This window comes from Enoplosus armatus, chromosome 12, assembly GCF_043641665.1.
Source record: "Enoplosus armatus isolate fEnoArm2 chromosome 12, fEnoArm2.hap1, whole genome shotgun sequence".
Lineage (NCBI taxonomy): Eukaryota > Metazoa > Chordata > Actinopteri > Centrarchiformes > Enoplosidae > Enoplosus > Enoplosus armatus.
Window position 1 is genome coordinate 17,364,081 of NC_092191.1, and position 21,587 is coordinate 17,385,667.

Genomic DNA, 21,587 nt, shown 5'->3' on the forward strand with positions numbered 1-21,587 from the left:
CTCCTCACTTTCAGCTGCAGCCCTACTTTTCACTTTGTTGCTCGGTTTCGAGGGAAGAAAAACACATTTCGGCTCTTACCTTTAAATGTGAGCGGTGTCCTGTCGGGGTTGCGGGACTGTTAACGTTGTCGATTATCCTTAAACGGGGTAAACCAGTTGGAGCCGTGGTGGTCGGTCTCACATCTCCCTCTCTGTCAGTCTCAGCCTCCAGACTGAAGCAGCAGACCATAGCGATATCCATCCAGCACCTATCTCCGTGATGACAACACGCAGGGAAGGAGACTCCGCCCACCCGACGCCTGTAGAAACTCTGTGCCGTTCACTCCTGCCCACATGATGACACGTTACCATCACAGGCTCGTTGGTTGATGTCGAAGGGAGACTAACAGACTAATGTCCACTACAGGCTGTAGGTGAGTAATGAGCCTGCTATGTAAACTTAGTCCGGTGACCTTGTTGGCATTCAACGCAGACTATTTTAGTCTAAGAGTCCAATAAGCCCACAGTGGCACCATCTGGTGAACTGCAGAAAAGTTGCTCTCCCAAACTGAACCTGAATAAATGATCATCTTCATATCCCTGCGACCTGTGCTTGTAATGTGTCGTGTTTTCCTGTTGTTACCGGTTATTTGTTATTATGCCGTTTTTAGTTTTCTTTTTCTATTTTCCTTTGATTAAATTCGGAACATACGTCCATAATTTCTTGTATTTACAAACACGAACAATACTACAGTATACTACTACTAGTGAAACTACATTTCCCAGGTATCCCGGGGCATTGTATGACGCTAAATTCTCGCGACAGTTTGTTTCCATGGAGGCGACAGAAGCTAAAAGCTTGAGTTTGCGGATTAGCTAACAGCTACTGAGTTGGCTGGTTGGGTTTTTTTGTGATCACGCAGCTTTCAGGATGTCAGCACGACAAAATAATGATACTCTGGAGACTCTGTTTTCATTCGAGCTTTTGGTGGAATATATCCGAATCGAGAAAGAAAGCAAAGTTTCTGACGAGCTGGCTCTCGGAGTACGACTGTTGGATTTCCCAACGCTGCTCATTTATCAGCCTCAGCAGAGCAGTGGTGGCATTAACCAACAAGGACAACACGCCTTCAATAGAGGCAAGTCCTGTCTCTTCAAAATGAACCTGAACTCGCTGCATACCCATCTATCTAACACCCCCCTCTATGCTATGGTGCTGGATGTGAAAGAGGAGATCCCCAAGTTAGTCGGGACCTCACTTATCTCACTGGCAAAAGTGATGGACAATATCAGGCAGGATGCGACTGAACATGGTGTTTCTACTCCCTCCTGTCATGGTGAAAGGGGCCTTGTTGGTGTGTGCAACCTCACGGGAGAGAAAATGGGATCAATTTCCCTAACTTATAAACTGCTAAGTCTGGGAGCTAGTTTACTGCCACATATCACAGAAAGGAGGGGTCCTGAAAGCACCAGTGCACATGGAGGACAACATGTACAAGAAAGCATCATGGAGAAAAGCATATCTACAGAATTATTGCCTCTTGACCGTGGGAATGTCTGTTCACCCACACTGGGCAAGTCTGATGTTAGCAGAAACATCCAAAACAGCAAACCATCAACTGGGAATGCCTCGATTACTGAGGAGAAACAGGACAGTGGTGTTTGTGTTGCCATGCAGACAAGAAGCCAAATGCCACAGACAGTCAAAGAAACTGGAAACAGTTTTGAAGAAGATTTAACTTTATTTTGTCCACCACATCTCTTCTACAGTAATTCTGAGGAGAGAAGCAGGAATGAAGGGGGGGATTGCAAATTACTGAATCTAGACTCAGAGGCTTTTACATTTGACGACACGTGCTCAGAGGAAGACACGGCTGAAAATACAATTGAAGGTGTAAGTTCTCCAGTGATGGACCAGAGAGTAAGACATGATGTAAAAATGTCAAGAAACCAAGAAACGAGTGGGGTGACTCCAAATGTCCTCGGGGAAGCCTTGCGACAGTTGCCTCTACTAAATGCTCTTCTTGTTGAGCTGTCACAGTTGAATGGCCAGAACCCACACCAGCCCCTGTCCATTCACCCCAGTCTAGCTTGGATCTACAGGCCTGCCTCCACAGAGCCTTCAGCTGGTCAAGGAAACACAGCACAAAAGGCGCATACCAAATCATTGCAGAGTCCCCACTTAAAACACTTACACTCCCCCAGAAACTGTTCTACACCAGTAGTTAGGCCTGCATCTGTAAAACTGAGAAACAAACAAGAAGAAGCTTTGATTGAGAGAAAAAGCTCCAGTACATCTCCTAGGACGAAGCTTGTATATGGTACAACTAAAACATTTAATCTAAGGCTGAAGCAAGTTTCTCCTCTTAAAGTAAAACGTCGTGAATGCATGGACTTAATACAGAATGAAACACAGTCAAGTAAAGGAAAGACGAAGTCAAGTAATAAGATCACAAAGTCCAGCAAAAGGAAATCAGTATTAAATCAGAGCTGCAGTCTCAATGAACATTTTGAGACAATGATACAAGGCATCACATCGGAGTCTGCACTACAAAACACAATCGCACTAAAACACAAAAACTTGCAAGCGAAGGATCAAGGTAAACAAGACAGAGACTCCCGCAGAACAGAACCATCCCTTTCTGAGAGAGACTTGAAATGTATTCACATCCCCAGTGTGGATAGTGACAATGTTGCTCAAAACAAAGACAAGATGAAGCATCACAGTGACTCAAATCGATCACAGTCTGAATCTGACGGAGAGAAAATTGAATCTCCAGGAAGCAGTAGACGCAGCAGCCCAAAATCTTCATTTTCAGACTCCAGCGGGGAAGGAAACGAGGAAGCAGACTACGCTGATGACTTTAACAGTCTTGAGCCCAGCGATGCCTACTCTCCTGACCCTGCGAGTAGCCCAGAGCCCTCCAGAGCCAAGACTCCCAAGTCTCCTGTCCGCCCCGACTTCTGCAGCTCTGACTCTGAAGGTTTCCAGAAGAGGACAGTCCTCCCAGTGCCCGTCAAAGCCCCCAGCTCCCCACAGCGTGCCCTGAGGGGTACACACATCATCCGACCTCGAACCCACGCCTCGGCCCTCAGCTTTTCCTCTGATGACGCCGACAGAGACGGGTCTGCTTCCTTACGAACCGTATGCTCCAGAAAACACATGACAGAGAGTAGCAGAGTGGAAAGGAGCTCTGTAGCTGAGAGTTTCATGTCATCAAGAGGCCAAAGGAGCGAGTCAACCAAGAACAGCGGCCCAGGATTTTCTGCAGAATCGATATCCTCCTTTGAACCACAGGAGGCAGAGGAACTGGAGGATGAGCTTGGCTCTCTGGATTTCAGAAAGGAGTATCAGCATATCTCTAAGCTAGTGGCCGACAAACTGCCTGGTTACACTATGTAAAGAAAAAATATAGAATTCCACACGTAAACGCTACACTATGTCCTTTAACCACGTGAAACAGTTGAGTAGTAGTATTGTTCTGGACACAAAATATGTAAATTTGTAAACGTGTATTGTGTAATTTCAGTTATGATGTCTGACAACCTTTTTGAATAAAGACAAGCTTTTTGTAGAAATAATGTGATCATTTCACGTCTTAATCACTCAGTTAATACTAGGCCACTGGACATTTGCATAAAGTGTGGAGTCTTTTAGTAACATATAAGAAGATGGAAAATCTCTATATGCGTGCCGTTTATGCAAATCATTTCATTTATAAGCTCTCATTTCCAGTAGAGTTGACACAAGCTGAAAATCTCCCCGAGCTCCTAGGTCAGCTCCTGATTTCAGGGTATTTCCTTTAAATACCACCTGCTACTTTGCATTTGTGCCTTGATATTATTTGATAAGCAAAACAGAGACAGCTATGTCATTCATGTTCAAACCGGTGTGCTGTGTTTTGCATGTCACAGTTGTGAGAGTGATTTGTTTAGCAGTTTTTGGGTTTCAGTGGGACAACTGAACCTTACCAACTGGCAGTGGTGGAAATGGAAGTACTGTAATCAAGTAGAATTCTAAAGTACTTGTACTTTGAGTATTTCATTTTTATGCTACTTACTATAACTATACTCCACTACATTTCAGAAGGCGCTACTGTGTTTTTTACTGCATTACATTTATTTGACAGCTCTAATACTTTTCAGATTAATATTTTAAAACCTATATTAAGCATTGAACCGCATTATATATGTTGCACAATAACAGTGCCGGTATGTACACAAAAATACATAACAGATAAAATATGACTATGACTTCCTCCTGCTTACATTATGCACTGTGCATTAGTAATATTAGTCCAATAAAATAATGTAAAGCACTGACAGGGATGGTACTATTACTCTTGATATATTTTTAAATGCAGGACTTGTGGTGTTGCTCGTTTTACTTAAGTAAAGCAAATAAATAGGGAAATTAGCTTTGATGTGCTGTCTTTTACAAAATAAAGTTCAGCAGTCTAGTGCCTAACGCGCATGCGTCAACTCGATGTGTACGGAAGAGCCGTAGCAGCATGTTGAATGGTGTGAAGTGAAATGTTTAAACACGTCTTTCTGACAGGACCTCCAGGTAACATTTGACATCCCGTGTGTTGGGTGCTGTTGAAGTTAAAGTCGCTTTAAATCCAGACCAGTCAGTCAGCTATGTTAACCCGGAGTACCAGTCAGTAAACGTTAACGTTGGTGTGATGAAAGTTAGCTTGTTTTCGCTCTTTTTATCCGGTTAATATCGAGTTTTATTGGTAACCTTCTATGGTAACTAGGTATTTATGCTATTCCTTTAGCTAACTCCTTACAAAGATTAAAGAGACGTTTTTTTTAAACGTTTTTAGTCGATATGATATGACTCAGTAACTTCTATTCAAAGATATATTGGTTCAACGTTATATACATTTAGTAGACTGAGATGCCAACATCAGCAATGCATGGATTAACAGTAAGGCACTGTACCCCAGTTTTGAATTGTGATATTGCAGATATTTGAGTCTTGTTTCTCTCCGAGACCTCCTAGGTCAGCTCCTGATTTCAGGGTATTTCCTTTAAATACCACCTGCTACTTTGCATTTGTGCCTTGATATTATTTGATAAGCGAAACAGAGCCAGCTATGTCGTTCATGTTCAAACCGGTGTGCTGTGTTTTGCATGACACAGTTGTGAGTGTGATATTGTTATTTGTTTTTGGGTTTTAGTGGGACAACTGAACCTTACTAATTGGCAGTGGTGGAAATGGAAATGTCCCTTGTTTTGCTTACAGGTGTGGGGAAGACCACCCTGGTCCAGAAAGCCTGTGAAGCTTTAGTGTCGTCCGGAGTGGGAGTTGAAGGGTTTTTCACAGAGGAGGTCAGGGAGGGAGGCCGGAGAGTCGGCTTTGATGTAGTCACAGTGACAGGAGAGAGGGGCCACCTGTCCAGAATCAGGTAGTGGGCTTGTCATCCTATTCAAAACAAACTACCTGCTCTCTTTCATCATGCTGTTCTTAGTTTCCTTCACCTTATTTTAACTTACAGAGACCCTCCCGGTTCATCTCATGGCAGACGGGAATACACAGTTGGGCAGTATGTGGTTGACTTGCCTTCATTTGAAAACCTGGCTCTCCCCCTCTTCAGAAACGTAAGACAGCACATGCCTTTGAAACTCACCCTCATCAATAGACAAGCAAGCGAAACCCCCCCCTTTATTTCCCACTTCAGAAATCATCAAACCTTTGATTTTCCCAGAATTGATGGAATAATTGGAGGCTTGCAAACACATAAATTCCAGAGTGACATTTTTAGTGTTCGTGGTGCCGTCTGGCTGTCACTGACCGTGATTAATCCGGCATGTAAAGTGAGCCCGGAGTGACGCCTGCACATGCACGGTAAAGGAAGGTGTCTATGCCTTGGCGTCACATATTCCACTTTCATCTCACTTGCAGCGTCTCTGTAATCACTGCAGATCACCTGTCACGTGTAACATACAAACACTGTCCCAGGCATACTGTCAGTGAGATTCACACACATGGGACATTAACGTGATGAGCTTTCCCCACATGTTAGATTAGCCACATGGCCACTTGTGTGACTAACATCAAGAGTAGATTTACGCATGCATTGACTGTGCTTAATGCTAACATCTCTCGTCTCCAGGTGGGGTCAGCAGACGGAGGCAGCAGGAGGGTGTTTGTCATTGACGAGATCGGCAAAATGGAGCTCTTCAGCCAGTCGTTCATCAGGTCGGTGAGACAGACTTTAGATAGCTCTTCCTGCACCGTCCTGGGCACCATCCCCATCCCCAAGGGTAAACCACTGGGTCTCGTGGAAGAGGTGCGGAGCAGGAGGGATGTCAAGGTCTTCACAGTGAGTGCAAATTCTTGCACTCTCTCTGGGACAGAAAGAGATATTTAGGTCAGTTTAGGAGCTTTTAAGTCCCACAATAGCCATAGGACAGTGTTTATACTGTATCCACTTGGTCTTAGGAGGGCAATCAGCCTGCTCACTAACGCAGAAGGGGCATGCCCTCCATTATCCCTCTCCTATAGCAGGATTAACTCTAAATCATGCGTGACTGATTCAACAACAAAGGGTGGTCTCAAATGTCAAAATAATTTATCACGGAAGACTCAGTTATGGACATTGTCATGCAAAATACTCACTATGCTGGGGTAGTTATTTTATCAAACAAGGTTATGAGGCAGTATAAACATTTTTGGCAAACACATGATTTTCTGATTTCACGTATGAGACAGTAGGTCAGAGATTAGGTCTTTACAACATGTGGTTGGATAATCTCAAAGTGGACACTGTCTCCTCTGAGGCTTACATCCTACAGGACAAGACATTTGTCACACTTCTCATGTTATTTATCTTTGGCAGCACGCTATGTAATTTTACATTATCTGCAGACTACCTATGTGCCATCTTTAATGATTTTTGCTTATTTCTTTTCCTCATTTAGGTGTCTAAGGAAAACAGAAATGCTATTCTACAAGACATTGTAGAAACTCTACAAAATTGTCTAAAACCCACAACCTAATATGGAGATTCAGAGCCACTAAAAGGGAAAAACCCTGCAGTTCGTGTGTGGTTTTGTGCTGACAGCAAGTTTTATTTGTGTCAGTGCATATACAGTACACACATCCAGACTATTCACGCTTCATAACAGGGTTGTGACCTAACCTGAAGGGCATACATAGCCGCTGGAAGAGTTAGTGTGTCACATGCATGTATTTATGTACACAATTCATTTTTTCCCTTCACATACAGCCTCAAAATGGATTGCACGCTGAATAATTGATTGTGAGAGGGAACACAGCAGGGGAATTGTTCAGTTAGTGTGTACATATCCCGTGCTCTCAGAGTCAAACACTGCTAGTCCTCAAAGCAGCTCTGTTTTATTTTTTATTTCACTGTGGGTCTCATAGAAACTCCAGCAGGCATTTCTCATTTATTAGTGTATGATATAAGGACAAGTGGTGCCATTTGTTTTATAAAGGAGCAAACAACGCAGTGCCTGTTTATTCATTTAGCTCTTTGCTACATGAGCCTCTCTTGTTTGTCTTGTCAACCTGAGGATGTGCTCATTGAAAATCAATCAATATTTAACGGTGCAACTATGTTCAATTCTTTCATGGTTTATTCATCCACTAGCATAAACAAAAAAGATTGAAAAATAAACAGTTATTGTCTTTCAACAACAAGATTGTTTTTCTCTGGTATTCATTTCTTATATTTAAAGATGGAAACTCTTCATTTGTTTAGCAATTTCAGATGTGTTCATACTGATGATAAGCCTTTTTATTCATATTCAGCAGCACAAATATGCTTCACTTTGGTTTCTGGGATTTTATGCTTCATTCTGGGAGAGGGAATTTCTGTCAGTGTGCAGTCAGATTACATTAAAGGATAAATAGCGTGATATGGAATGTTTGAGATGTCCGAGTGCATTTATGAAGGATTTATTCCAATGATATAGTTCAAAAGTGAAGCTCTCTGTGACTGTCAACAATCAGCTGCAAATGAAATCTGCCACATTAATACTTTGTTTTAGACAAAGTGGCTATATTCTTAATGAATGTAGGCTTATTAGGAAAAGGTCGATTTTTAGAGACTAAAGTAGCTCAAGAACTTTCAAGGTTCAAGAGTTTGTCAGTAGTTCACTTCATACACAGACTTGCTGCAAGTGGATTTCCACTGACTCTGTGTGAGCTCCAAAGTCTGGCAGTTGTAGCAAGGTTTTTAATAGAAACCCTCTGGCAAATGTATTTGTTTCAACACCAAAGCATCTTCAGGTCATTTCAAAGAGAAAATTCATGGAAGGCTTTTTTGGCTTGTTATTTAACACTGCTTGTATAACTGATGTAACCTGTCAGGTTGGCTGCAGAGAGAGCTGCCAGCTGTGATCTGCGTCAGACATGCTGCTGCGCCAGCATCTGTTCTGTGGCCACCGCTGACGTACCTCTGGATCAACTGGCACTAGCAGTCGCTGAATTGGCTTCAAAGTCAACATTGCAATAGTCGTATTTTTTAACTAACAAGGAAATATGACGCTGCATTGTTATTGTAAGCGCAGACTTAATGGGTGATTAGAGTTGATGGTATGGTCCATGGTAGTGCAAGCCAAGCAGTGCTGCTGAGGGGACTGGCTCTCCTGATTGGAAGGTGATCCTCAGCACCCTGCAGCAGGGTAGCAGATGGGTTATGTAACAGTGACAAAGAGCTTGCCAGTTTTACCAAGTGTGTGTGTGTGGATGTATTTGATGTGTTATGATGCAATTAGCAACCATATTGTCATATTATGGGCATATCATTTACAGCAGTGATTCCCAGCCAGGGGTACTTTGCAGTTGCCAGGGGGCCCAGGGGAAGATTATGGAGTCGCTCGATGAATTTTGAAAAATAGAAATCAAACCTTTGGTTACTTTTATCTGAATATTTGAATAAATATCCTCATATTGAGTCAGCTGTAACATCTGAACACCACGTGTTGAGTGTGTGAAAACTAGCAAGGAAGCGGAGAACAGTTAGCTTCAAGTGATAGATCAATAGTTAAAAAAGATAGCTAAAAGTATACTTAACCCTGCAAAGCCTGAACCATGAAATAGTTCAATTCAATTTTTTTGAAACTGGAGTGTTTATTGAACCTTCTGACAAATAAAAAAAAAAGAAATTAAATATCAATTTGCATATATGAGTTTTAATTTGTATCATTTTTGTACAAAAACACAAAACACAACATTTTTAACCCATTAAACTTTGAGTTTCAATGCCATCCTTTCTCACATCAGGGGGCACACTAGAGGTTGGCCTTTTGCCGGAGGGGGGGGTTCCTTCTGCTTCTGGACAGGATAGTGGTCTGCCACACTTGATTTTGCCCTTTCCTGCACTTGTGAGAGAGATGCCAACAGCAGCTTGAAACCTTCGCAGGGGAATGGGTTTCTGCCTGGGCTTCAATTTCTTCTGGTGCACTGCATGTGTCTGATTGTATACATCAGGTTTTTCAGGAAAAAACACTGATGATGTAGAGGTCTCAAAAACTCATGTATCAAATATGATACACTTGGCGTTACAGGGCTAGAGAAATAGCTAAAGGCAATGGATAAACAGTTGAAATAGATATTTAAAAGTAATGATAAATTGAAGTAGTAGTAGTAGTAGTAGAAGAGGAGGATTATGTATTTCTTTTTGTATAGAACAGAAACCCCTTTCATACTCAACAAACCCTCTATATCTCATTACTATATTTTATGGTAACATTATCCAGACGTGGTCATCATGCTTGCTATTTTACATTGTAAACACCATGGGTTTGTTCATACATAACCATTGTGCAGCTGTAACAATTGGATACACTGTCAGGGGACTTGAATGTATTGATGTGTCCTAAGCAGGAGGAGTGTTGCGTGAAAAGCCATATAGAATAGCTTGAATGAATGTGAAGTGAATTAATATCCATATCGCAGAGATGCATTCGCACCATATCTGCGGGGGGGACAGATGTCTATGTGGCACCCTGTACCCTTTATCCCTCCATACATGGAGGACACAGAAATGCAAGGAGCTTACCAACAATCCAGGACAAAAGGGAGCTTGCTGGTAGGAGGGAGGGGTAGTGGGTGGATGGTGGGGAGCTGGCTTAGATGAGGAAATTTCTCTCCAGTTATTGCACTTTGTGGTACCAGCCCAGGAGGCACAACGACGGCTGTAGAGGGGGGACATATTATGATATATTGTCCGAGAAGCCCTTGACCAAAATGCCGAACACAGCTGATGAAAATCTGACATATTGTTCAAAGACCATGTGGGAGATACACAAAAGCCTGCTCCAGCTTTCCCCAAGCCAGACTTCAAATTCACTGTTTATTTCCCAAGATGATCGTATGATTTATTGAAAGATGTGGAGCTAAAGCTTCTTAGCATCTGTGATGTCAGTTTTCTCAGTGCCAAAGACTGCACATGGTAAAAGCAATACTCCCCTAAATCAAGGTCATTTCTCAGCATGTGCTGGGTGTGTGAGTTCTCACAGTTTCTGCCACAAGGCTTTGCATGGCCCACAAGCATTGGGATTTCAGAAAGCTATAATTGAGCTTTAATTCACCTCATTGTGCTAATGGGCATAACTAAGGTCCGCTGGTCTTGACAGGCGGGCAGTTAATGTCAAATGGGATCCGAAGGCTGTGGAAATTAAGCCATTTGATCTGGGTTCCTAACCGCTATTCCACCTTGCTGCCCACCACCAATGATTCCTCAACCACTCTTCCCATTACATCACTTTCATGGGCTCCCCGGGGCTGCTGGAGGCAGACAGTGTTGGGTTTCAAAGCCTGTGTCCGGGCCACTAGCACACCCCTCTGCAAGCCTACCTTTTGAGCCTGGGATGAAAGCTCAAAGAAGCACGAGAGTGGAAATAAATGGAAAATCTTTGCATGATCTTAACAAATATGTTGAGTGGCATTTATTATTTACCAAAAATACTGACACGTCTATACTTATTTTGATGTAATGGCTCAACAGCAGCCACTAAGGTATTCCCTGTAGAAATCAGTGATGTCTGAAGAGTCACGCGTACTTCCAGAGGCACAAAGACCATCTTCCGTCAACAGCAGGGGAGGGGTCGAGGCCTGAGGACATCCCTCTCCTGTTACACTACCTTGATGATTCCTTGTGATCTCCGGATCTCTTTGAATGACTGTGGTAACCCCTGTGAGTCTCTTTTTACTCGGCTACGTGACAAAACCTGGACTTTACCTCACCTTTGGGGAGGATATGTCATGTGGGGCTGTTATTAGTGGTTAGACAGGGGAAATGCAACAACCCAAGTGTGGAGAAGTGCGCGGGCGTTGTGTTTTGTGGTGCACGTCTCCATTGCCACACCATATAATCCCACACTCCGAGAGGAAGCCTCCAGAATGTGGTGACACACAAGCAGAGTGAGTGCATCACTATCTCTGCAGGGGGGGTTGAAACCTCCCGAGCTGTGAAGGAAGCAGTAGGAGCTGCCAACTGATGAGATGGAGGTCAGAGGGCACAGAGAGGACACAAAGATCGGGGGCATGGTGATCAATCGATTGGCTGTTGCTGCGTCCCTCAGGGCCGTAAAGGATGTGGCTGTCATTCCAAACTTGACAGAGAGGAAAAACACACAAAAACTGTCTTTATTGTGGAGGGAAAAACCTAAATGTTTGTAGTCTATGCATATCAAGAAAATGGGTGCCATATGTGCATGCAGCAACTACGTGAATTTACCAATCTTATTCTGGATGTCATCGTGGATTATTAACCTGTCTTGCGCAGAGTACACCAATAACGTATCATCAGATCATTGCAGTGGCACATGGACACGACTTATGTGGGGATTTTGTGTATAAACGGAACAAATATAGGGAATATTTTACAGTACTTTGAGAGTTTGAGTCATACAGCATTCGTCTGTACAGAGACTCGATAATGATTCACAGATTGCTGACCTGCCATGATTAATGCCTCTGCTTTTGACAAATTTGCACTACAAACGCAGAGCTTTTCGAGCCTTTTCCATTCCATACACTACTGTAGCTGCTCTATGCATGTGTGTATGCGTATATACATGCCAAGACCACACTGTGACTTTTGGCAGTGCTATATGATCTGGAAGGTGGTGCAGTGGTTTTGCCAAAGCTCTTTTTTTTTTTACATTTGTGATAGTGCTACTCTACAAAAGTGTGTTTATAATGTGTGAATTGCTCTGACAATTGTGGTGGTGGGCTGGTGGTTAAAGTTTTTTTCATTATGTGAAGATGTGTTTGCATGGTACATATTATTTAAGCCATTATTTCAACTGACATTTTAACTGCTGTCATTGCTAACACACCAACTGACGCTTCAACTATTAACAGTGCACATGGCTCAACTATCTCTGGCGCTTCAACTGAAATTTCAATTGCTTTCACTTTTTACAGTTCAACTAACAGCTTTCATTACTCTTTAAATGACAGTTCAGCTGCTTTTATCTTTCACGTCAACAGACAGTTCAACTACTTTCAGTGCTTGCCTGCAACTGCCTACAGGACTTAAACTTGATTTCAGATGCTTTTGGCTCTTACGCTTCAAAAGACATTTCAAACCCTGACAATGCTTTCACTTCAACCGACACTTCAACGACTTTAAGTGCTTAAACGTCAGCCGCAACTCAAATACAACATCGCTCATGTAAACAACTAACTGACCTTTCAACCTGTTTAGGGTTTGCACCTGCAATTTTACATTTTCTTTAGATAATTTTGCCTTTTCTAGTTGTTCATGTTTTCTAAATCTGCTGTAACTAATCTGTCCCTCAGAGATCTGGTTGGGAATCGCTGCATATTTTGTAATGCTAAACAGTAGCATTTTGCAAACTCTTTATGCATATGACTCATTATGCAGCTATAATGTCTGCAGAAAATGCAATGTTGATTATGGATTTGGTTGAATCATGTCTTTGAATGGTGGCAGGTTTTTAATATGCAAAACTAAGGCTAATGATGTGAAGATGTTCCTGGCCTGGCCTTTAATCTCTCTCTATTCATCTAATCCCTTTTCTCTTCAAAGCCTCCAGCGATGACAACAAAGCCTGAATAAGAGATATTTTCAACACAACTGTATTAAAAATAAATATCTTCATCCATTAATCACAGCCGAAGCAAATCATTGTTTTTTTAAAATGTTTTATTAAGAATAGTCTTTGCTAGTATTTAAAAAGTGTTAATACCAAACAAGCTCAAGCAGTATCAAACTGCTGACTTTAGTGTAAGGAAGAAAATGCTTTGGTGCACCACACACTGTACATGTGAAGAAGGGGAGCTGTAATGATCTGGTGCAGAGTTCAGGATATTGCTAATACTTGGTCATAACTGAATAAAGATGATATAAATGGGATTATTCTCTAAATTTGGTTTGTAAACGGATTCTCCACTGAGCTGTTAGGTTTACTTTATACAGAGACTGTTAACCCAATAACACAACAATCCCAAAAACAATACAAAAGGAAATATGAACTACACAGCGCACACTCACACAGTATTGCTCCTTTCACTTGACAAGAGAAAGAAGAATATACACTCAACAATATAAACACTCATAAAAATGACTTATTATAAGGACTTTTCAGCCTATGAAGTGATTTACAAACACATCAAAAATAAAACCGTGGTAGCTCTTCCGATCATAAATATAGTCAGTAGTAGCGTTTTGTTTTTGCTTTTCAACACATATGTGCACTGCACATTAGAAACCATTTGTAAAATCCTTTATTGGTAGACTCATCATTTGAAATACTCAGAGGTCTCTTTTTCCAAAGAACTTTTTGAAGACGGACTTGTTACGTGGCCGTGGCAGGCTGGCGTAGCTCCTCAGAGCAGAGTCCTGATAGGGGTCCTGCTGCCATCCAGCTAAGGCCAGCAGCGGGGGCTCAGAGCTCCTGCTCACGGATGGACTGTCTGACGACTTGTCTCCAACTACAAGAGTCACACAGTAGTTGGAGCCTCCTTCCAGCCCTCTGCCTCCAGCAGTGTGCACCATTGGTTTGATCTTCTGAAAGGTTGCTGAGAGAAAACAGTCGAGAGAACATTAGGAGCCATAAACACAGCCGTTTGTGATCCACAGACTCGTTATAGATCATTTAGGTTAATAACTGCACAGTAACCTGATGTGAAGGAGTGGGAGCGACGCTTGATGCTGAGCCAGTCCTGACTGCTGGATACAGGGGAGTGAGGGGGGGAGGAGGGGTTGTCTCTGGATGCTCCAGACAGTCTGTGAGTCATTGCCTGCTTAAAACTGCCTTCATCATCATCTAGAGAGGGGACAAAAAATATATTTTAAAAGCTGGCCAACATTTACAACAATTACATTTGTGAGCTGACTCTGTGCAGTCCTGTGATACTCCAGTTGTTTAATATGTAGTAAGACAATACCTTAGCTCCCCCTAGTGGTACATTGTACACCTGCAACATCCTTTCATTTTTCCTCTATGGTTGGAGCACTTATCTTAGCAGTCTGAAACACTACAAAGCTGCATGAAATCTTGAATTCCTTTTTGAACTCAACAGTAGCCTCAAGGTTAAAGAAGCAACCAAAACCAGCTTAGGTGATATAATCATATGTTGGGAGTCCTGTTCAATCTTTAACTATAGAGGAGTGCATCTTCTAACCACCAGTGACTCAGTAGACATTCAGTAGCCAACAATGGAGGGCGGGGCTTGTATTGCATCCGCTAAGTGTGAATGTGGAGCAGAAGGCCTTACCACAGCAGCCTCCGTCTGAGGATGAGATGGTCGACCGCTCGTCCACACTCCTTAATTGACTCTGTGGCATGTGACTGAACTCTCTGGTGAGCACAACAATCTCTTTGGTTTGGGCGGCACCCGGTGATTTGTGCCTGGGGAAGGTGGAGGTGACACCATGTCGGGAGGAGCAGTGGCATTTCACAAGACCATGACAACTGGAGCAGAGGGGGGGCTCTCTGGAGGGTGGGAGGGAAACATTTATTTTTTTTATTACAAAACATTTATTGTAAGGATCAGAAGCATTTTGACTTTGGAAATCAAGAGTTGGAGGTTGTTCAACCATCATATCTTACAAGGAAATGGGGCGGTCTTGATCAACGGGGACACTTGATAACGAAGATACAGACTCACTCTGACCTATAAGAAGAAAAAACATAAATGAATCACATAATTTTCCACATCAGTTCAGAATTAGCATACATTAGCTTGGAAATGAAAATGTCTACCTGTGTTTGCTTGTATTTTCATCATCCATTTCTTCATCATAAAGCGTGAGGAGGCATTGAACAGATATTCAGACCCATCACGCAGTCTGAGGGTCAGAAAAGACAATTATTACAACCTCCAGATGCCAGAATGGTCAAACACACATCTGTATAATCTATAAAATACCATCAGTGTGATTGAGTGGTCATTAAAGTCTTACCGCAGTCGAAAGCAGTTGGGTTTTTTGGTGTACTCTGGTGCAGGTGAACACTCAGCTCCCATGAGGTTCAGCGGCAGGCCACATGCAGAGCTCTGCAGCACAGCACACATTGATCATCACTGACTTCAAACTATCCAATTCAATTATTTATCACTTCTGTCCTCCCTAGTTTTCTGCTTACCCTCAGTGTCTCCTTTCTATCCTGGTAGAAGCACAAGGTGTGTCTATATAGGACAGCATGGTAAGAGTTCCAGCCTCTGGAGGCCGCCTGTGAAAATAAGATAAGAGTGTGCGCTGCTGACTGTGGGCTTTACATTTGCTGACCGTGCTGGCTTAAACGTTGAATGGAGCTTTTCTTACTTTCTTTCCTCCCAGCTGCAGCTTGTGCTTCCTCTCAAGCGTTCCCTCCATAGACTGCAGCTCAGACTTTCCACTCTGAGAGGGTTTAAATTAACACCAACATTTAGACAAACAGAAAAAAATCCTCTCTGTGCTTAATCATAAGAGCCATGTTTCCAATAGGCAAAGAGCGAAACACTTTGCAGTCACTCTTACCAGGGTGCTACAGCGCCCTCCTGTGGCCATTGATTCTTCCTGCTTCTCCATGTTGTCCAGGCTTTGAGAGGCTTTTCTTTGCTGACAGACGCCATCCAAACCCATATGAATTGACAGTAGACTCATTGACTGGTCCTGTTGAGAAAGAGAAGATTTCACAGTCATCACTGATGACAAAATATTAGCTGCTCATGCAGTTGTTGCCTTCCTGCCGCAACAATGATAAAAGCTACTGAAAATGGGTCATTTGTATTCACTATATACACGATCATTGACAAACTTGTTGATATTGTAGAAACATTTAAATGTATTACTACTGCATTAATTAGGACTCTAATAAATGTAACGTTTCGGATCACCCAAATTACATAAAAATACATTGTCATTAACTTTTTCTCGCTTACCTCTGGTGCTGTCTCGACATGCTGATAGCTTTGGTTTTATTTGCCCAGGTTTTAGCTAGCCCCACTACAATGATGAGTAGATAGATGATAGATGAGAATAGCTTACATTATTTATTTAAAAATTCAAGAGACAGTGTCTCAGTTACTCTGGGTCAACACTTTTATAGGAACTGTCTTTTTGTTATTGTAATTTTTCAATCAATCCCATTGTACTGGGGTAGAAGAAGAAGAAGAAGTCAAAACCAGGGCAAATACAACCCAAACTATCCCCACGCCTACGTACCAGTAGGAAAAAGTGAAATTTATTTATTTATTTTTGGTAATTTGGGTGAACTGATAGAGATTTTCACATCACAGTATATCAAACGCTGACCTCACCTTTGAACAATCTGTGTGCACGTCCACCTCCTCCCCCACCTTTGCCTCCTCTTCCTCCTCCTCATCCTCTCTGTATTGATAGATATATCTCTGGTTGTCCCCTACATCTGGCAGCTTCACTGGATCGGACGCAGTCTCGTTCACTGTCACTGAGGTCTTGTTGGCTGGTTCCCTGTTAGGAAAGGCCGCCCAGGACCTCCTGTCTCCTATGGCCAGTGGAGGGAGGTGACCTTTGGGACTCGGCTCCTTGTCGTAACCCAGCAAGCTCTGAATGTGGGGGGGCAGTTTAAACTCAGCCACAAGGAGGTTGGGGGCTGAGGCTGTGGCCAGGTTCCTGTAGAGCACAGCCGGGGTCTTAGGTGAAGGGGAGCGGGAAAGGGGCTCTCTGGGTTGTTCAGACTCTTCCTGGTTGGGCTGGTACATGATGTCTGAGCAGATGCTCTGTCTGTAGTTGGTAGTCTGGTTCCAGATGTCCTCCAGTTCCTCTTCTTCCTCCTGAAACTGCTGGTGGTCGAGGTGGACAGGCTCTGTTTCTAGATCTGCTGAGTCTGTTGATGGACCTGTTGCTGTTACAGTGTTCTCCCTGGTTTTAGTGCAGTCTAGACCTCCCACCTCCAGGGACACCAGTTTCCCCACCACCCCCTTGGGCTGCGGGTTATCTGGACATAGAGCATCAGTGCAAAGCTTGATACTGCTGGAGGTGGAGATTCCAGAGTCTACTGAGTCCTGACGGACACTCACACTCACCGTTGACTTCAGATTCACTACCATATGAGAAGCTTGGCTCAGACACTGAAGTCCAGGACTCTCTTTACGTACACTCTGGGGTTTTGTACTTTTATGGTACTGGTGTCCATTTAGGTCTCGAATGAGTGTGTGGACACTGGGGCACCCATGTTTATGTTCAGCTATATTTTGGGCTTGGTTCACATAAATAGGGAGCTGAGAAGACTGGCTGGTCCCATCCCTTTCAGCTGTACTGGTTTTAACCTCTGATGACATTTTGTCCCACTCCTGCTCTGCATCATCGTGCAGATTGAAATGGGTTGTAGACAGGTCGTTACATGGTACAGTCTGGTCCTCATCCTCTCCCAGGGAAAGAGGACGTGGTGCTTGGAAACCCTTGTCCACATCTGGCAGATCTTTCACTACAACCGTTGAAGTCTGTGGTTCAGAAAAGCTGATGTCTGCCGAACTGTGTGTGACGACAGGAGTGGATCGAGTCTGTTTGAAAGAGCTCAGGGCTGTGTGTCTCTGGGAGAGTGGGTCCGGATCAGACCCTGCTCCTTTTTTGGACTCCGGAGGGGCAATGGTAATGATGTCCTGAATGCTGGGGATGAGGGTCATGTCCTTAGGTAGGTCGAAGCTCAGCACAGAGCCCAACGAGAGGAATCTGCAGTGGCTCCTCACATGATTTGTGGTTGGCCCCTCTGATACAGCGTATGGGATAATGCTGTATTCCCCTGAACATTCTGTATCAATGTCCTTCAGCAGGGGATTCTTCATATAGGCCATAGCTTCTACTCCATCCCCACTCTTTGGTGAACTCTTCTTCCTTCTGCCTTCCTTCAGCGGCCATGTATGAGTGTCATAAGTCATTGTCTCACAGGCATAGTGAGGCATCCCTTCTGCTTGCTCTTCCACTCCCATGATTTTCTGGATAGTGTGTCGACGGGTGTCTCTCTTCCTCTTTCTCTTCTTGCCCATTCTCTTAAGGCTGCTGAAGATGGAGCTGCTGCCGCTGCCCGTCATAGGGTGGAAGGTCACATTAGCCATCTGAGGCGCAAGCGCTGAGGAAGACAGCGAGGAGGAGGAGGAGGGGGAGGCTGGCAAGAACGTAGGGGAGGCTGAGACTGCAGAGCGGCTCTTTTGGCGGGGCAGGGTGATACTCTCATACACAGGGGCCACGGCCAAGCTGTTATCCTTGACATGCAAGTAGGTACTTACCTGTAAAAAGAAAAGGATATTAGGCGTGTGTTTAAGCTCTCGTATCATTGAGGCTGTAAATGCTTTGTCGCAAATGGTTAAACCCCAGAAAGACTCATGCGTTACTGCAGGCTGGAGCCCTGCAGCTCTCCTGTGTGAGAACAAGAGCTGTTTCATGTGTTACGGATGAATGATGACATGAGAGCAAAGACAATCAGCTACTTTTCAGAGACAAACATCAGCCTCTTTTCCTCTACATCCCACACATCCAAGAAAACAATGGTGATTTAGGAGTGTACAAGCCTCACACAGCAATGCAAATGTATAAAAAAAAATCAGGAAAGACATTAGATGAAAGGACAAAAGAACATGGACACGATTGCAATTGCACACTTGCGGGACTTAATCAAAATCATATGTGGCTGCACATGCCGTCATATGCAGCTGTAATGGCTTGACCTTTCAACTCTGTGACTAATCTCTTGTTTCTGTGGAAGCCCCAGACTATAAATCATGGTGTGCAGTCTGGGGGCCTTTCTTGAGAGTTCAGCACCAGCCCTCTGTCTAATGACTGCGTCTGTGTTGGCGTTTGGGACGCACTCCTGCGGGGAGCCATTTTGGAGTGCAAGTTTCATAGGAAGTGAGGGTGAGATCACTAATTTTTCACAATTGTGGCACAGCCGTGGAGAGCCAAGCAAGACCAGGTTTGCATCAGGCTTGTGGTGAAATGACAGAAGGTGAAGAGAGCGCTTCTGTCAACATTCATAGCCGGGAGGAGACTGTATGTGCTTTTCTTACTCATCACCCCCATTCTGTCTCTGTCATCAGTGCTTTCCAGCTTTAAATCCTGGCTCATTGAACAAGTTGAGGTCCAAAGAAAAGTTTTAACGTCGGAGGAAAGTTGGATTGTAAACAGTGGATTGTGATTCATTGTCTGATTTTCTTTTGGGAATTTAACCATTTATCTGAGCTTACACAAGAGGAGCTGAAAGGGCTACTGACAGATGATTGAAAAAAACTGGATCCACATTCACTCTAGTAAATCCAACATATACACATGTGTTGCCTCAAGTGTACTTCGATAATTCCTCTTGTTTTTCAGGCTGACGGGTTACATGACTCCTTCAAATATAAATACTGCAAAGATAGTACACAGTTTTTTTCTAATACACCGTCAAATAAAATGCCCTAGAATACAATTTAACTGTCATTTGCAGAAAATGAGTCAATGGAAAAGCATTTTACTTACAATTTTACTAGAACTTTTTGGGTTGGCATAATTCATTGTATACATTACGGTCACATGAAGACAATATATTTCTTTCTGAAACAGAACAGATTTTTGTTCACTAATTTAGAAACAGATGTATCACTGCATTTCATTCATTATGTTTATATTTTTACAAATGGATTCTCTCTTTTCCCACCCCATTGAATATCATGTCAGAATGTACTTCATTACATTTATTTCATTTGGTTTTAGATTTGCATGTATGGCTGCAGTTTAAGTGGGGAATTGTGAGTTTTGACAGTGAAATGGTTTGCTGTCTTTTCTCACTTTTCTGACATTAATTGTAAATCTTCCAGACGCGGTGACTGTGGAGATGGGGTGAGTGCAAATATGATAGCACTTTGCCACGACTTGTTTCCTTTCACTCTTAAGACATGGCAACAGCATGGGGGAAGCTGCTGACGAGCTGTACCTTATAACGGGTTAGTAGAGCATGCTAACCCCCAGAAAACAAACACCGCATGCAGCCCCGACACACTTTGAGACGCAGCATGCAATGCCAATTCACACTGCGCAATTTACCTCGTTTGCACTCTGCCGATAAATCTTTCTCTTTCGCTTTAAACTACCCAAAGTATTTTCCAAAAGCCCCTGGCAGCGCCTCCAAAAGTTTTTACAGGCAGAAGATTGAGGCTCAGTGGGCTGAGGGAGAAAATGGGGAAAAAGGAAGACATGAAGGCCAAAGGAGAGGGAGGAATGAGCAGCAGATAGTCAAGGAGGGAGATCCCATGCAGTGTCATTACAGAGAACGAATGTTACTGCATTGACCTTCAGGAGCAGCAACAGAGATCATTTCTGTCAGTGCTTTTGAGGGTGAAATGTATGTAGCCAATAATAGTGGCATCCTAGAATGGTGTTTGGTGACTTGTAGTGCGAAGTGATGAGGGATGTTTCTCACCCTGTGGACAGGCTCAGACGTCTCCTCCACTACCTCATCCGTCCTAGCAGGCGGGTCGAGCACCTGAACCTGGCTGTCACCTGCGTTACCAAAGCTAAGGATGAGGTTGACCGTGCCCCCTAAAGCAGGGCTGCTGGGCTCTTTGAGGACCACAATAGAGGGTTTGGGAGACTCAGAGGAGGTGGCCTCGCTGTCTCGTGGTCCGATGCTGTTCATGACCTCATACCCATCCTCTAGCTGCTCTTCCTCCTGCGGCTCAGCTTGTCTGGGTGGCAGGCATGAGGGCTGGCTGTCTCCCGCTGCCTTTAATGTGTCTGGGGGGGTGGACTGGTGGGACTGGTAGGCCTCTAGCTCAGGAGCTGAACTCTATGTAGGAAGCCATGGAAAGAAACATGAACAAATATTCACATTGGTAAATTGGTAAGTACTCAATATGCACCACTGATCTGTTGGTTTTAAACGGATTTCCTATAGCAGGAAACATGTGTTAGGCATGATACTGTCTTTGTTTTCCCCATTTGTATTATTAATATTACCTCACTTTTTTATGATTTGTTTCATTGTTTATTTTTTGTTTTACTTTTTTGTGGATGTCCTGATTTGTATGGGCGTCTCTGCAACTGGCTGCACTGTACTTCAGGCTATATTATAGGTTGGTTTGGATTCTTTTTCTTTTTTTAAATCAAAGAAATGTCATATTTATGTGTCAAATATGACACTGTACCAAAAAAAGTACATTT

The 21,587-nt window shown here is 43.3% G+C and overlaps 3 protein-coding genes across 3 annotated transcripts; 2 read left to right on the top strand and 1 right to left on the bottom strand.

The window, feature by feature from the left end:
* The first annotated feature begins 910 nt into the window (after window positions 1–910).
* On the top strand, window positions 911–3,459 carry map10 (microtubule associated protein 10). Its single transcript, XM_070916636.1, has one exon. It carries the CDS (start codon window positions 911–913, stop codon window positions 3,380–3,382), a length of 2,472 nt encoding a protein of 823 aa, XP_070772737.1. The 3' UTR covers window positions 3,383–3,459.
* Window positions 3,460–4,475: 1,016 nt separating this feature from the next.
* On the top strand, window positions 4,476–7,623 carry ntpcr (nucleoside-triphosphatase, cancer-related). The gene is made up of 5 exons (XM_070916248.1): window positions 4,476–4,546; window positions 5,231–5,393; window positions 5,484–5,586; window positions 6,102–6,311; window positions 6,910–7,623. The coding sequence occupies exons 1-5, from the start codon at window positions 4,513–4,515 to the stop codon at window positions 6,985–6,987; spliced, it is 588 nt and encodes a 195-aa protein (XP_070772349.1). The 5' UTR covers window positions 4,476–4,512; the 3' UTR covers window positions 6,988–7,623.
* A 5,512-nt stretch (window positions 7,624–13,135) lies between these two features.
* LOC139294527 (uncharacterized) lies at window positions 13,136–16,072 on the bottom strand. The gene is made up of 9 exons (XM_070916440.1): window positions 15,951–16,072; window positions 15,756–15,830; window positions 15,577–15,663; window positions 15,396–15,487; window positions 15,196–15,281; window positions 15,043–15,106; window positions 14,708–14,925; window positions 14,110–14,256; window positions 13,136–14,008 (listed from the first exon to the last, which is right to left on the bottom strand). Exons 1-9 carry the CDS (start codon window positions 16,053–16,055, stop codon window positions 13,743–13,745), a joined length of 1,140 nt encoding a protein of 379 aa, XP_070772541.1. The 5' UTR covers window positions 16,056–16,072; the 3' UTR covers window positions 13,136–13,742.
* Window positions 16,073–21,587: the final 5,515 nt, after the last annotated feature.